The 16,153-nt window shown below is 41.8% G+C and overlaps 1 protein-coding gene across 1 annotated transcript in view; it reads left to right on the top strand.

Annotated features, from left to right (window-relative positions):
* The first annotated feature begins 4,187 nt into the window (after window positions 1-4,187).
* The window catches only part of LOC139721214 (laminin subunit alpha-1-like), a 52,094-nt gene continuing 40,128 nt past the window's right edge, over window positions 4,188-16,153 (top strand). The window contains exons 1-10 of the mRNA XM_071632539.1: window positions 4,188-4,879; window positions 5,665-5,895; window positions 6,493-6,606; window positions 7,338-7,554; window positions 7,769-7,900; window positions 8,606-8,784; window positions 10,900-11,005; window positions 11,782-12,043; window positions 13,634-13,763; window positions 14,544-14,846. Coding sequence (XP_071488640.1) covers window positions 4,478-4,879; window positions 5,665-5,895; window positions 6,493-6,606; window positions 7,338-7,554; window positions 7,769-7,900; window positions 8,606-8,784; window positions 10,900-11,005; window positions 11,782-12,043; window positions 13,634-13,763; window positions 14,544-14,846 — 2,076 coding nt within the window. The 5' untranslated portion in view covers window positions 4,188-4,477. The remainder of the gene's footprint in view (window positions 4,880-5,664; window positions 5,896-6,492; window positions 6,607-7,337; window positions 7,555-7,768; window positions 7,901-8,605; window positions 8,785-10,899; window positions 11,006-11,781; window positions 12,044-13,633; window positions 13,764-14,543; window positions 14,847-16,153) is intronic.

The raw sequence follows: 16,153 nt of genomic DNA, 5'->3' as shown, positions 1-16,153 counted from the left end.
ACGTACTTTTAGTGTTTGTCTTTGTGTAAGGTCAAGGGGGCATACCCCCAAACTTTGAAGAGAGAAATTCCCCCAACCCCACCACATAAGAACTTTACAGTAATTCGTGATGTAAGCCTAGTGAAACGATAGAAAGTAAGAGAAATGTAGTTCTTATTCTTGTTTTCTAGGACAGTGACTGATAAACACACCCACCCCAAACACACATGGGAACTTTACAGGAGTATTTATGATGTAAGCATATAGTGGAACGAAAGAAAAGAAGAGGTGTTTAGAGAAGGATACTTGTTTTCTGTTGACAATGACTAATAAAGCTCCTCCAAAAAAGACATCGAGAATAATGTTGGCACTGTCAGTTCAGGGGAATGTGTAGAACTTGATTTAATGAAGTTCCTGTTATATCACAGAGTAGGGCCTAGAATTCTTCACATCGATCCACTATAAAGACTATGGCACAGTTCCAATCTAAACATGGCAACACATAGATTCAACCATTAGTAAAAGCCTCGTCTCTTGAAGCACTGTTGATACCGATGCACTTGGTCCCTATTCCATTAAGGTTCCAAAAGAAGAAGACGAAAGCAGCAGCAGCAGAAGAAGAAGATAATGATGAAGAAAAAGAATTAGAAGATGAAGGAGGAGGAGGAAGAGGAGGAAGAGGAGGAGGAGGAGGAGGAGACGGAGAAGGAGAAGGAGAAGGAGAAGGAGAAGGAGGAGGAGAAGAAGAAGAAGAAGAAGAAGAAGAAGAAGAAGAAGAAGGAGAGAAGAACAAGTTCCAAACATGCAGCAATGTTGAAGTTGCGACAACCACGGTAACAGTGAGGCATAAACCAACCAGCAAAGGGCGTTTACAATGTTTAAATTACGAGCAGTGCAAGATATGCAACTTGCAATTAATGACAATTTTCTCACGTTTCCAAGACTGACTTTACAGCATCGGCAGCGCGATTAAAAAAAAAATCACAACAGCCACGCAGAAACAGGGGCGTCACCAGCTTTTTTTCGAGGGGGGTGCGTTTTGACACTAAATGTAACGAGATTTTTTGGACAGACATTTGGAACATAGGAAGCTCTCAATCCCTAAACTTTTACTTTTTTTTATTTTTTTTTAGGGAAGCCATGCAGGGAAAGGGCACCGGCGTATCTAGGATTTCATCTTGGGGGGGGGGGGGGGGGAGTGTTAGTATGCGAGGGAGCGAGCAAGGGGGGGGGGGAGGGTGTGGAAGTGCATGTTGTCCCCCTCCTCCCAACGGTGAGAACTTTTTGCATTTTGATGTTGCAAATGGTGCAATTTGATGCAGGCTTTTTGCGTGTTTTCATCGACTTAAAACAGTCCCACTTGTTTAAGGTAGCAGTACATTTTGATGGGAATTGTTGTTGAACAATGTGCCTATAAATTATATCATTTCAATAAACTTCTTCCATTGATTCTTACACTGATGTCATGAACGCTGATGTCATGAACATTTTACAGTCCCAAAACTGCCATTTGGAGCCATATTTTGCGCAACTGCCGGCAATTACTGGCAGCAACATCAGGTGAACTGCATAACGATTAAATGCGAGCGAGCGAAGAGAGCGAGCTTGAAAATTTTACATTTTGCAGTCCAAAAACTGCCGTTCTTAGCCATATTTTTTTCGCTTTGGAAATTAAGGGAGGGGGGGGGGGGGCACCGGGCGGAACTGCTGCCAATTACTGGCAGCAACATCAGGTGAATTGCATAACGATTAAATGCGAGTGAGCGGAGCGAGCGAGCTTGAAAATTTTGACATTTTATAGTAAAAAAAAATGCCGTTTGTAGCCACATTTTTTTGATTTGGAAATTAGGGGGGGGGGGCGCACCGGGCGCAACTGCTGGCAATTACAGGCAGCAACATCAGGTGAATGGCATAACAATTAAATGCGAGCGAGCGAAGAGAGCGAGCTCGAAAATTGTGACATTTTACAGTCCCAAAACTGCCATTTGGAGCCATATTTTGCGCAACTGCCGGCAATTACTGGCAGCAACATCAGGAGAATTGCATAACAATTAAATGCGAGCGAGCGGAGCGAGCGAGCTTGAAAATTTTGACATTTTACAGTAAAAAAAAAAACCTGCCGTTTGTAGCTATACTTTTTCGCTTTGGAATTTAAGGGGGGGGGGGCACATCGGGCGCAACTGCTGGCAATTACTGGCAGCAATATCAGGAGAGCATAACGATTACATGCGAGCGAGCGGAACGAGCGAGCTCGAAAATTTTACATTTTACAGTCCAAAAACTGCCGTTCTTAGCCATATTTTTTCGCTTTGGAAATTAAGGGGGGGGGGGGCACCGGGCGGAACTGCTGCCAATTACTGGCAGCAACATCAGGTGTATTGCATAACGATTAAATGCGAGTGGGCGAAGAGAGCGAGCTTGAAAATTTTGACATTTTACAGTCCCCCAACTGCCGTTTGTAGGTATATTTTTCGCTTGGAAATTAAGGGGGGGGGGGGGCGCACCAAGCGCAACTGCCGGCAATTACTGGCAGCAACTTCAGGAGAATGGCATTACGACTAAATGCGAGCGAGCGGAGCGAGCGAGCTTGGAAATTTTGACATTTTACAGTCCAAAAACTGCCGTTCTTAGCCATATTTTTTCGCTTTGGAAATCAAAGGGGGGGGGGGGCGCACCGGGCGCAACTGCTGCCAATTACTGGCAGCAACATCATGTGAACTGCATAACGATTAAATGCGAGCGAGCGAAGAGAGCGAGCTTGAAAATTTTACATTTTACAGTCCCAAAACTGCCGTTCTTAGCCATATTTTTTCGCTTTGGAAATCAAGGGGGGGGCGCACCGGGGGCAACTGCTGGCAATTACTGGCAGCAACATCATGTGAACTGCATAACGATTCAATGCGAGCGGAGCGAGCGAGCTTGAAAATTGTGACATTTTACAGTCCCCAAACTGCCGTTTGTAGGTATATTTTTCGCTTTGGAAATTAAGGGGGGGGGGCACCAAGCGCAACTGCCGGCAATTACTGGCAGCAACTTCAGGAGAATGGCATTACGACTAAATGCGAGCGAGCGGAGCGAGCGAGCTTTTAAATTTTGACATTACAGTCCAAAAACTGCCGTTTGAAGCTATATTTTTTCGCTTTGGAAATTAAGAGGGGGGGGGGGGGGGGGGAGACGCCCGATGCGCCACTCCCCCTGGATCCGCCACTGGTAGTCAAGGGTGTCGGTTTATGTCCACGACTGGGGGAGGTATGACCAGCGAGGTGGCGTCGAAGTGACCAAGCGGGGGAAGGATGTCCAAAATCTGCACTTTAGAGCATCCCCTGCTCCGTATCGTACGGATGTACAGTACGTTCGATAAAACAGAATACTAGTATAAGATATGTATAATATCATTGCTGCCAGAACCAGGGGTGCGAATTGTCTTTGCCCACGAATTTTTTATTTCTTTTTTTTGGTCCCTGGTGCAAAAAAAAAAAAAAAAAAAAATAGAAAAGAATAATTATTTAGCGTCCGGCGTTGAGGTCGCTCGCAGACTGATTTTTTTTTTTTTTTTTTTTTTTTTTTTTTTTTTTTTTTTTTTAAGGATCTGAAGGGGGGTGCGTTCGCACCCAACGCACCCCCCCCCCCCCCCCCTTGGTGACGCCCATGAGAAAGTAACAGTCAGGGATGATCTATATTACCCTGTTGGTACCGGACTATTATGTTTCATATTATTTTTTTCTCCCTTCTGGCGGTCCTCTTTGCAATAAAACTGCATAATGGTATCGATCCATGAAAGAGAGGGAGAGGGAGAGGGAGGGAGAGAAATATATATTAACCTAACCTACTAGTATTGTGTGTGTCCATATGTTTGTATGACTAATGGGTTGGTACGACTATTTTCTTCCTGTTTCACGTTCCTCATGCATTTCCGCTAATATTTCATAATTTGACATTAGGACATATACCATCCATATTATTGCTCTCCTTGAAATGCGGAATGCGATCCACAATACCGACGTTGTTGCGCAAACCGATCAACGGATAGCGCGAGCGTTATCCGAGATCTTTAAATTCCATAGCAACATAAAGCGTTGGCATTTAAACTGCGATAACAACGACCGGCGTTCTCATGAGTCATATCGAGCATTTGGAGATCTAGACAAGGGTTTATATTCACGTCGAACACCTCCCTGATTATTGTGTGTAGTATACGTTTCTGCCCTGATTACTCATCAATGTAACGTTACACCTGTTCGCAGTCCACAGTTTAAATACAGCTGTCACCACCGCTGTCGCAAATAATCAATTAATTATGCAAATACTCTGGCATCTGCGAGAGTAGCGTCCGTTAGAAACGAAGCGAACGGGTGTGGATCACGAAGTAAAACGGGTATGAGCGTGTTGTAAATGCGACTGATTTGACAAGTCTGGACATTTTTGAACATCAGCAATGTGTTGATGCTGCGAAAGCTTTACTTTCTGAAGCAAAGTGGAGTTATTTACCGATGAAATCATGTCCTGCACGCAAGACTTTGCATTCTTAGTCCCACGCATGTCTTTTAAGCGTAGGCTTCTATTGGGCATTGCATTGCTTCTGATTTTGTCAACTCGTTCGTCGACAGTCGCCCAGACCGTCAACGTTGCCCTGAACAAGCCCATCGCAGCAAACATAACGTGTGGAAGTCCTGCTGAAACGTTTCTAGCCCATACAGAGAGCAGTAAGTCCCCGCAAGACCGGATCGAATCTACTTGTGATGCCAATGTATCGTCTCTAGCCCATCCTCCACGATACATGGTGGACTTGGACCCAACAACTGGAGAGAGCTACACATGGTGGCAAAGCACATCCAGACTCAGGTTGATTGAAGCAGGATTCAGCAGTCCAGATTCTGAAATAATACTTGACTTGCAAGAGGTACTTGTCAGGATAGTAAATCTATGTTCTGTAAGAATAACTAGTAAAACTTAATGGATTCAGTGACAGTGTTGCAATAATTTAAATTTGCCGTAAACTTACTGTACTTGTAATTTCCAGTGTTATGTAGTACAAAACAGAACAAGAATGAGAAACCAGCAAATTCAACAAGTCGAAAAGACTTCCTTATGACCCCCACTAATTTTGCCACATAACACTCTACACTACCCTACTCTTGCAATAGCTAATGCATGGATGAACGCAGGGTCACAGGACACATATTTTGAAAGTGATGTGGACAGTTTACATGTACTGTACATCCATGCGTAAGTTAACAAGAGTATGGTACTGCAGAGTGGTAGATCTATGGCAAAATAAGTGGGGACCTAGGGGGGGATATAAGGAAGTCTTTCCAAAATAAACAATTTGTAGTGATCCATTAAGCAGTACCTGTAAGGATGCTATACTTCGCATTGAGAGTATACTAATAGCCCCATAGAGGCAGATGTGTTCAGTCCACAGCTAGCACATCTTGAGTTATTGTAAGCAAAGATTAACTGTAACAAAAGGATAAAAAGTCACTCGCAGCTCACACCTGGTAAAGCCAGTATAAAAAAAAAAAGAGTGAACATCTCAGTTCATGAATAAAATTTTGTTCCCCTCTTGTTCCGTCTAATTACAATAATAGATAAGAATTAGTTTTCACATTGATTGATTTTAATGTTGTGAAAACATTGCATGCTATTAAACTTTCAGTCATTTGAAACATTTTTTTTTTGTCCAAGGTACACTCAGTGGAGTCCATCACCATCCAGATGGGCGACTCTGTCAGGCCTGGCCAGATGGGTGTTGAGAAATCCGAGGATGGTCAGACATACACTCAGTGGCTCTACCAAGTCTCAAGCCTGGGAGAGTGCACCTCTCTTTTTAACGTGCCACCTGTGACAGCTGTCATAGACTCCAACACTGTCCTGTGCACCACGTTCTTGTTCAGCGAGCAGCCACGCAATGAAATGGTGAGAAAAAGAAGAGATAATTGAGACAGAATCATCGAGAATTGAGGATGGGCCCGAACTTGAAGGAACTGTATCCTAGTTGTACTTACATGTACTGTAGGGTATACAGTCAAACCTATCATAGCAGGCACCTTTCTATAGTGGTCAAGTGTTTGTACTTGGCAGTCTGTTTCATGTGGCCATTGGAGTCTCTCTCAGAGAGACATTATGTATCAAAGACCTTAAATATAGCAGCCACATGTCTTGTGTGGCTTGCAGCCACTTAATTTGTCTCCCATGGGCAATTAATGTAGTTATATTTTACTGTGTATAATGGTGGGAAGATTCTGTAAAACTTCTGTAATTCCTTCTAATTTCATTAGTGTGAGATGAAATCAACCCATGTTCCATTTTGACCACTGGATTTTTAGTAGCAGTAATGTACTTCACTTCATTGAATAAACTGAAGTCAATTTCAGACTGTAATTTGCTCAATTTGTAAAGAGCTTCATTTTCATCTTTTTCAGTACCGTACATCAACATGAAAGTGTAATCTAATAGTCACAATTTTAATTGTTTTGATGACATACTGCATTTGATCTGTCTCCTCATGCTCAGATCATGTTCAGCTGGTCCACTCCGAATGCATATCAGGATTGGCAGCGAGCTCGCTTCATCAAGATCAATTTTTACGATATGCCGCGTAGCTTTGGTTTCATCTCGAATGAATATGTGAGTACAATTCCTCTCCCAGTGATAGTTGATACAGTTTGTTATTTATTACAGAGTGTGTTGGCTTTCCATTGTTGCAAAGTCTGTAGAGGTTAGTTTATTCTGTGCCATGTAGTATCAGTTTTTACCCACAAAAAAATCAGTTTACATTGAGAGAATGACCATGTAGCCAATTTTCTTTTTTAGGAAAAGCCTTCATTATACCATATCTAAAATCAATGCTCTTGGTGCTTAAGAACAGGGGGGCGTTTCATCAACGAGTTCGTCTGAGGTTTTCACCGACAAATTTGCTATCAGCCAATCAGACTCAAGGATTTCAGTAGCTTTTAGCAGTTGTCAGTGTAAATCACTCACAAAAAGTTTCATGAAACGGTTCCCAGATGTGTTTAGTCGTTGATGAATGCTTTTAGCATGTACAATATGTCCATGGTTGTGAGGTGAGATATAAAGCCTTGATGCTACTTTTTTCAAAAGAGGCATAGGCATCTATGTTGCTGTAGATGCATTTTTGGTTCTCTTGATTGATACGTGTGCTACCCGAAATAGAATCAGTTTTGTGGGCAAATTGATCATAGTTGCATAGAACCAGATTAAAAGGTTGACAGAGTAAGAGACTGAGCTTCAAAGAGAGTATTTGAAGTACATGTATAGCTTGCTTGATTTTTATATGTTTACATATATTTGGAGTGGTTGATTTTAAACAGACGAATGTTTTGGACCCTTCTACACAGCACCACTACACAGTGCGTAATCTGGAGGTGATGGCACCTTGTGAGTGTAATGACCACAACATAGGCTGCACCCTGCAACCTTTGACCTCCGACCCGGATCTGGAGACCTACCAGTGTGTGTGTGGGGACAACACGCGGGGTCAGACTTGCAACGAATGCCTTCCGTTCTACAACCAGTTGCCGTACCAACCAGGCACTAATGGCTTTGTCTGTGAACGTAAGATTTTTTTCATTTCTTCCCTTTCTCTGTAGTGAGTGCTATGGATGTAGATTTCCAATCTATTCATATATCAGACATACATTTATAGCAAATACATATAGGAAATGTAATTGAAAAATTTAAGCATGGTAAATTCGGAGTACATTTGAACAGAGCGTACCAATGTATGTGTAAATTATGATTTTTTGTTTGCTATGTTTTGTATTTGCAGAGTGTGACTGCTTCAATCACAGTGAAGTCTGTGTTTACGATGAGGCTGTTGCAGCATCTGGCAGCAGCTTGAACGTCAACGGAGACTTCGTCGGAGGGGGCGTGTGCCAGGATTGTCAGAATTTCACAGCAGGTAACAAGAAGTCTGTTCAGTCTTCTGAGGAAATTAAATGTGTACTGCATGGCACTGTGAGAAAAAAAAAATTCAGGATGTAAAGTGATTTTCTAATCATTAGATCATTTAGTAGAATAAAACATATGATATGTAGTGAATGCTTCTGACTTTTGTGTTGAAAGTTGTGACATACTAGATAGTTTTATGGGCATTTCATTTCATACCATGTTCTTTTTATACTTCCATCAAGTACTGCATACGGCAAATATTTCGCGAGGTTTTTATTTTCGCGAAATTCGCGAGTCAGGTGCTGTTCGCGAAATTAAAGACATGCAAAAATAATGACTCTGATCCCAATATGAATGTGACTCACACATATACATTTCTCCTTTCAGTACAGTACTCCACGATCGTGAATTTAATCACTCGCGAAATCGTTGGAAAGTGCAGATTTGCAAAAATTTAGACCCACTAAATATATGGCGTATACAGTATTTAAGTTAGATGCAGAGTGACCCCTATTTGGTGATGATCATCATCTCTGAATTTGAAGTCCTACAAAGTTGGTGAAATCTGCATCTACAGATGTATCTGTTGAGATCCCAACAATTGTGGTGGCATAAATGGTTTTTATACTGTTATGAGGTGTCTTTTTGTTTCAAAGAACAAAGGAATGGTATTTGATTATTTCTCTCACTGCTGTGAATTTATCTCTCTGGATAGGCATCAACTGTCAGCTGTGCTTGCAGTTTTACTTCCGACCGCTCACCAAGTCCCAGTCCGATGAAGATGCCTGCCAGCCATGTAATTGCTTCCTTGCCGGCACCAGGGAGGACGCCCTCACTGGGCTGGTTAAGGGAGAGTGTGTGATGAACGATGATGTACCAAATCCAGCAGGAATGGTATGGCACCTAAGAAACTATTATCTCTCTTTCCGAGTTCGAACATTGGTTTGGATATGTATTGTATGTGTACATGCTCTGCTTGTGTAGTAGTTCATGGAAAAAGATGAAAATGGAGTTTGTTCTACAACATTTTATATCCGCAATTTCTCTCTCGATCGTCAATGCGGGATTTGCATGTGATAGATTAGAGTATCCAGACAGTTTTATTAGATGCTGATCTGCAATGTCGTATGTCATATATTCACAGTGATGCTGGAGTATTGAGTGATTTGTAAAGCACCTTTAGATACATTATGCATATGATGACTAGGGGGGAACATAGAGAATGTTCCACCTGAAGCATTTGAAGTGCTACAGAGTGAGGCTGTAAACCTAAAGCCCCCGTTCCACTATCACGATTTGGACCCCGATCTGTCCCGATCTAGCAGATCGGGAGAGAGCGGCAAAAGCGTACGGGGATCGGAAGCATCGTAGCAGCAGCGTGTGGAGGTCGGGGTTGGAGTGGGCAGTTTTTCAGATCGGGAAGAAATTTTGAACCGGTTCAAAATTTCTTCCCGATCTCCCCGATCAAAATTGACATATTTTTAATCGTACGGCAAGCGGGGAGAGCGTAGTGACAGCGTAAACGCAGCGGGGAGAGCGTAATGACGACGTAAACGCAGCGGGAAGAGCGTAACAAGGTCTTTCTGAGCGTAGTAACATCGGCACAAGAACGGGAAGCAATTTTAGCTGTAATTTTCGAAGAAGAAGAAGAGATGAAGAAAAAGAAGAGAAGAAAGCAGCGAAGCAGCTACCCAAAAGGCGAAGAAAGAGAGACTGCACGTGATGCTGAAAGAGGAGGAAGAGGACATAGCAGAATTTTGAAGAATATGAAATCATCTACAACTGGAGGAAGACGGACTATAAAAGCAAGGACATCAAGAAAAATCCTTCGAAAAATCAGCACGTCTTTGTTTATACAATGCATTGCTGCAAAAGAACCGTGAGTTGAGGAGGCTCTTCAAGTTCAAGTTCAAGTTGATTTATTTCACTTCACGTCTTCCAACAAACAAATAATAAAAAATACAAAGAAACACTCATATACACAGACGTCATGAAATCAGTACCACAATGCGATGAACAGAATAACATTGTAAAAGAGATACAGGCAAATCATCAACAGAGATACAAATAACAGTTACGTCACTGTGGTAAATGCATACAAAATATTGCTGGAAATGGAGGGGACTGCTAAAAAGCAGAGCTTGTAGTATCAGAATGCAGTCCCCTCATAGAGAAATATACATAATTGCAAAAAACAACAGCAACAAATTTCCCTAAGCGGTAGTAAAAAAAAGACAGACAGAGTAATACACACATACATGCACACATACGGACGCACATTAACAAACACATGGCGGCTCTCTTGTAAGGAAAAAATTGATGAGAGGATAGAAAGATATAGTAGTGAAGAAGGTAGTAAGTCCGAGGTGGACAAGGGGGGGGGGGGAGGGGAGAGGAGAGGGAAATGGTGGGTCATAACCCGGGCACTGGAGGCACAGAAGCACGGGCTCACTGATGAAGAAAGAGTAGTGAGAATAACGAAGCAACAACAACTTTGAAAATCAAAAGTAAAAAAAGAAGAATGAATCTTCGAGGTCCACAGTATATTTCTTCGGTTCTGCATGCTAATAAGTTGACTGACTGCTGACCCACAGTCGAATCGGGGTACATCGGGGCACATCGGGCACTTTTCAGCTCTCTGAACGGGGTAAGAGCGTGATAAGATCGTATAGATCGTTCAGAGCGTAGATACAGCGTGCATTGATCGGATAACATCGGCAACATCGCACTAACAGCGTAGCTACATCGTTCTAAAGCGTACCGGCAGCGGCAGAGATCGCTATGTCTAATTCCCGATCATCGTAGTAAGAGCGTAGCAAGCACTTGGTAGTCGTAACTGCAGCGTACTTAGAGCGTTCTAACATCGTACTGTGTCCAGATCGGCTCAGGTTTTACCCGATCCTTCCCGACCTGAGAAAATTGTCAAATCATAGCGAGAACGGCATAGTGGAACGGGGGCTTAAGGACTTACAGCAACATGCAAGTACAATGTATTTGTCATTTATGCAGGCTCCTGGTGACTGCTACTGTAAGGTCAACGTGCAGGGGTCAAAGTGCAATGAGTGCAGAGATGGCTTCTATGACTTAACCGACGCCAACACCAACGGATGCCTTGGTAAGTCTCTGTCCAAGTGGCAGTCAGGTTTTCATTTCAAACAGCAGGCGGTGGAAGAAGAAGAAATAAGCTACATTGTATATTATTATGATATTGTGTGGTTCAATCTGAAATTGCTGTTGAACTGATTTATTCATTAACTACATGTATAATGATGAAAAGTAGATGATACAGCTATTGAATCTCTAATGTAGTGGCTGTCTTTTACGAGTGTACACCATTCTTACCAAACTTCTTAGGATTAACTGTTTGTATAAGACTGATATGCACAAGAACTAAACTCAAAATACAGTACATTGAGGCTTGAAAGAGGGAAGTAAATGTGTTCCCTAGGATTATCTCTGTTTCTTCTTTTCTTTGCGTGCATGTGGCCGACATCTTATGGGTAACGAAAAAAGGAACAAAGAGTTATCACTAGCATAGTGTTACATTGTAGCCATGGTTTGAATAACCTAATGTGTGTGACATGTGTCGTAAATTCAGACTTCAGGCATCATTAAATTTTCTTTTTCCAGCTCTAGTTTGAACCCTGCCTATAACTGGTGAAAATATTCAGCATATTCATAAACCACATCAGTTGTGCTTGAACCTCTGTTTTGCATATGACATCCATTTTGGGTTTTTTTTTTTTTGGTCTTTTTTGTATATAACTGCATAGATTAGAAAACATCTTCATACATACAATACTTCAGGTCGGGTGTATGTGCTTGCCCTACTCATTGGTCTCTTTTGATTTCATCTAATTTATCTCCTTGTGATGTTGTGTCCCCATTCAGGGTGTGACTGTTTCCTTGATGGTACCATGAATGGTTCCAACATCTGCAGCAAGGACTCCTCTGGTCAGTGTCCGTGCAAGGCCAACGTAGGGGGACGCCGATGTGACGTTTGCCTGGACGGCTACTATGGCCTGACTGCGGAAAACGAAAATGGCTGCTTGGCCTGTGCTTGTGATGTTGGCGCGGCGGAGAGTCCAGTGTGCAACAAAGCCAGCGGGGAGTGCTCCTGTAGACCCTTGGTCATTGGTCAACAGTGTGATGGGTGAGTGACCCTTACTTCTTCAAAGCTATTGCTTCAGTTCAGTCTTGACCATGCCATTGTTTTTTTGCATAGTCACCTTTTAAAGAGGATCCACCATGTGAATGTTTAATGCACTTTTGACAGAACAGATGCAGTGACGTTGTACTTTAAAAAAAATATATATATTAAATTTTTTTATGGAGTCAAAAAAGGGGCCTGAGCTTTCGATCCTAGCAGAATCTTCGTCAGAGGCAAAATGACAAACAGGCAGGGAAAGCAATCACATTTAAGGACTACACACAAGAAGAACAGTCAGGGGAGGGCTGGGGACACAGTACAAAGAAAACAAATGGATCAGTGTTACAATTAAGGGAAGTGACAGATTTAGCTGTTTCTAGATTAATACAAGCTCTTAACAAGCCAAGAAACACCAGTATGCCCCCAACGCCCTAAATTACTAAGATGAGAGTAAATACATGATGTTATGAGATATTTCATATCTTAAAAGACAAGTTCACCTTCATAGACATGTGGGTTGAGTGAATGCAGCTATATTAGTAGAACACATCAGTGAAAGTTTGAGGAAAATCGGACAATCCGTTCAAAAGTTATGAATTTTGGAAGTTTCTACTCAGTCACGGCTGGATGAGAAGACTACTATAGCTTGTGATGTCATATGAGTACAAGTATATAAAGAAAGTATAAAGAAAATTCAAGATATTCTCACTTTTCTCACATAATAAAAGAACACTTGACTTCTCTCTTTCAGAAGTCAGGGGGAATAATATTACCCCTAACATAAGTCAGTAACAAGTCGAAGAAATGTGCACTTTATTCAAAAAGTTTTTTAAGTTTTGTGAAATTCTCTTTTTATTTTCCTTATATCGTTGTACGCATGTGACATCATACACTGTAGTAGTCTTCTCCTCCAGCAGCGATTGCACAGATATTTTAAAAATTCATAACTTTTGAACGGATTGTCGGATTTTCCCCAAACTTTCCCTGATGTGTTCTACTAATATTGTTGCCTTCACTCAATCCACATTAGTATATGAAGGGGAACTTGTCCTTTAATTCAGAAACTTACAGTAGCGTACATGTTTATCTATCTTTGTGTGTGGTCTTTTTTGTAATACTTTTTTCTTTAATGCTTGGGAGGGATGTTAAGGCAGAGAGAAAGAGTATTGCTTTCCAAATTATGCATGTATCAGTATCCATTCTGACTAGACTTTGACAGTTTTTGGCAGCTGTCTTATCTCTGTCATAGATACACAGCATCTGTCACACCACAGTGTTCGTTGGCGGATCCAGAGGGGGCGCACCGGGCGTTTTGTGCAAAAGAGAAAATGGGAGGGGGCGTGCACCCCCTTTTATTTTGTAAAGGCGCCTCCCCTTTACGGAATTCCTGGATCTGCCCCTGGTGTTTGATACTTGTATGAGATGTCATCTACTGCCGTCAGTTTCCTCAAGGAGCTGTTCAGTCGTACACAAACATGGTCAATGAAGTTCACATAGTCTTTCAAGCTCATGCACATAATTGATAAAATCACTGATACTTTCCTGATATTCCGATCATTCTCTGGTTTTCTCTCCATATCGTGTGTCTTCCAGAGTGACCCAAGATGCATTCTATCCCACCCTGCACTCCATCAGCTCTGAGTTTGAGACCTCTGACAGCCCCTTCTGGAGACGGGATGTCGATGACTACTTCGGCATCGGCTATGTGGAACTCTCTGGCATGGTAAGAGATTAAGGGCGAAGAGGCCCTATGAAATAAATGATACTCTCAAGGTTGTTTTGTTGGAGATCAAACTGCAGCAACACATGAACTGTCAATATTAAAAAATTACATCATCATGGTGTATGTAACAGAAGTAGGGACAGGCACTTTCTGACTTCATGCATTAAATCATAACAATGACAAAGTTTCTAAGTATTTTCTTAAAGAAGCTGTATTCATATCACAGAAAAATTGATATTTTATGAAAACCAAGAGAGTGAAGAAGTTTAGCAAGCTGTTTGACTGTACTTTTTTAACTCTGTAAGAAGAAATCACCTTTCGTTTTGTTAAGGACCATGGGTAGTAATCTATATGCATTAATATTAAAACTACAAAGCAGTTCGTTTTGTTTTGAGAAAACAGAATGTACTGATGACATTGATTGGAGAAAAAGGTACCACGCAGCTAACTTCACGGTCACCATTGACTGATGTCATTCTTTTCAAGTGCACACTGAAGGCTGGTTAGGTGACTGACTGACAGCAGTGCCAAGAAATACTCTAAACTTCTGTTCTGCTTTGTTTTCATCAATTTTCCACTAATCAAGAGAATGCAAGCTGTAGACATTGTCACATTTGCACCTTTCTTTTACACAGTTTCTTAGTAAAACGTGCATTGACAGTGGGATAACAAGTTTTGAGCATATCATTTAAATGTTTCTGAAGTTCCTCCATCATAATGGGGCCATAGTGTAGCTGTGAACCTTTGATTTTATTTCAATCCAATTTTGCCTGTCTGCAGATGAATGCAAGTACCATCCTGTCTGTACCCCCCTCTCAACTGAGTGGTGGGTTCCACATCGTTCTCAGGGCAATTACAGAAGGAGCCACCACTGTGAGCGTCACCATTAGACCTGCGGGGGGTGAGCAGCAGGCAGCAGTTCAGAGGGGCACTGCTGATTTACCCATCTGCCTGGAGGAATGGTGCTACGATGGAGTGGCCGACAACGTTGACCCCCTTTTGGAAGATAGATTTCAGCTGAACCCAGGAGACTGGGAAATCACAGTCGGTGTGAATACACAAGGAGGTGGCAGAGTGTTGCTCGTAAGTTTTTTTAATCATCTTCTCTCTCATGCAATAAAGGAATTCAATAATCCTATGGTCTTTGATGAGATATCACATATCCAAAATTAGTGTTTGGTATTTATGAATTTTGGCACAAAAGTTGCAGTGATCTATATATCTTTCAATTCTTAAACTGTGGCCTGCCATCTGAGTCATGTTGGATGCTTTTATTTGCCACATCAACGACAGGAATGCATTTTCTGTTCAATTTTAGGTGGTAACCTCACAAGATAGCAGGACAAATGAACAATGAACTTCTTGAAAGCCATTTCAATTTCAAGGAGTGAAAAACCAAACTTTTAGGACCTCAGTGTATTTCTCATCTTTGATGCCATGATAATCTATCAGGAACGGCGCAGTGTTTTCAAAAGTGTGGGGGCCCACTTCCGGGTTTCATGAGCTAACAAAGTGATGACACCTTATGTATTCCTTTGTATGGAGCACAAAAAGTGTGGGGGCCCGAGCCCCCATGGCCCCCACGGCTGCGCCGGCCCTGTCTATAGCACCAGGAACTGAGGCTTAGTCGGTAAAGAGGGCATGCGTGGTTTTTATACAAATCACTGCTAGCATTATTGATTCAACTTGCATTCAAATTCTACTGCGTGACCAACATTCGCAGCTGTTGCAGCAAAGTAAACAAATCCCCTCCCCCAACTGCTGTCTCCATGGCAACTGCAATCAATGCAGTAATGGTATGTAGGCAGACAGTGTTTACAGTGCATGCAGTGGGCAAATTGAGAGAGTTTTCTTATATGTGCCTGTTTTGTGTCATGCCAGCTGGTATGACAGGAGATTTTGTCAATATGTACTCCTCATCTAAAGTAAGCAACAAGTGAAAGTGATCCATTTCTGTGCACAGAGAGTCAACATTCTGTCACCCTAGCAAATGTGAAGAAAGCCATTGATTTTTCCTTCACAAAAGTTCTGAAAGAGTTGTGATGTGTTTACATGCATTTATGGATTTGAATTTGTGTATTTATACATTCAAGTCTTGTAGAGTCTTTACAGTATTTAAGACCTTTTCACCAGCCATGTAGAATTGTACATTATTGTGAGACATGGCTTCTTCTTGCATTCAAATAATGGGGAATTAAACCTAGGGATCCTTTCACATCCAACAGCTCAACCCCATCCATTACAAATGAGCAAATCATCAGGTGTTATATCAATGTTACATACAATGTAAGGATGCCTGTCAAAGCCAGCAAAAGAATAATTTTTGTTTGAGAAATCAGCCCTTAGATGACTGACCCATGATCAATCATGGCTCATCATAGATTTATGAT

The sequence above is a fragment of the Diadema antillarum genome, unplaced genomic scaffold (assembly GCF_040938485.1).
Source record: "Diadema antillarum isolate AM-2024a unplaced genomic scaffold, OU_Dant_1.0 scf00000140, whole genome shotgun sequence".
NCBI lineage: Eukaryota > Metazoa > Echinodermata > Echinoidea > Diadematoida > Diadematidae > Diadema > Diadema antillarum.
Note: the sequence above shows the minus strand (reverse complement) of the source record. Positions and strands in the feature narration are given on the sequence as shown.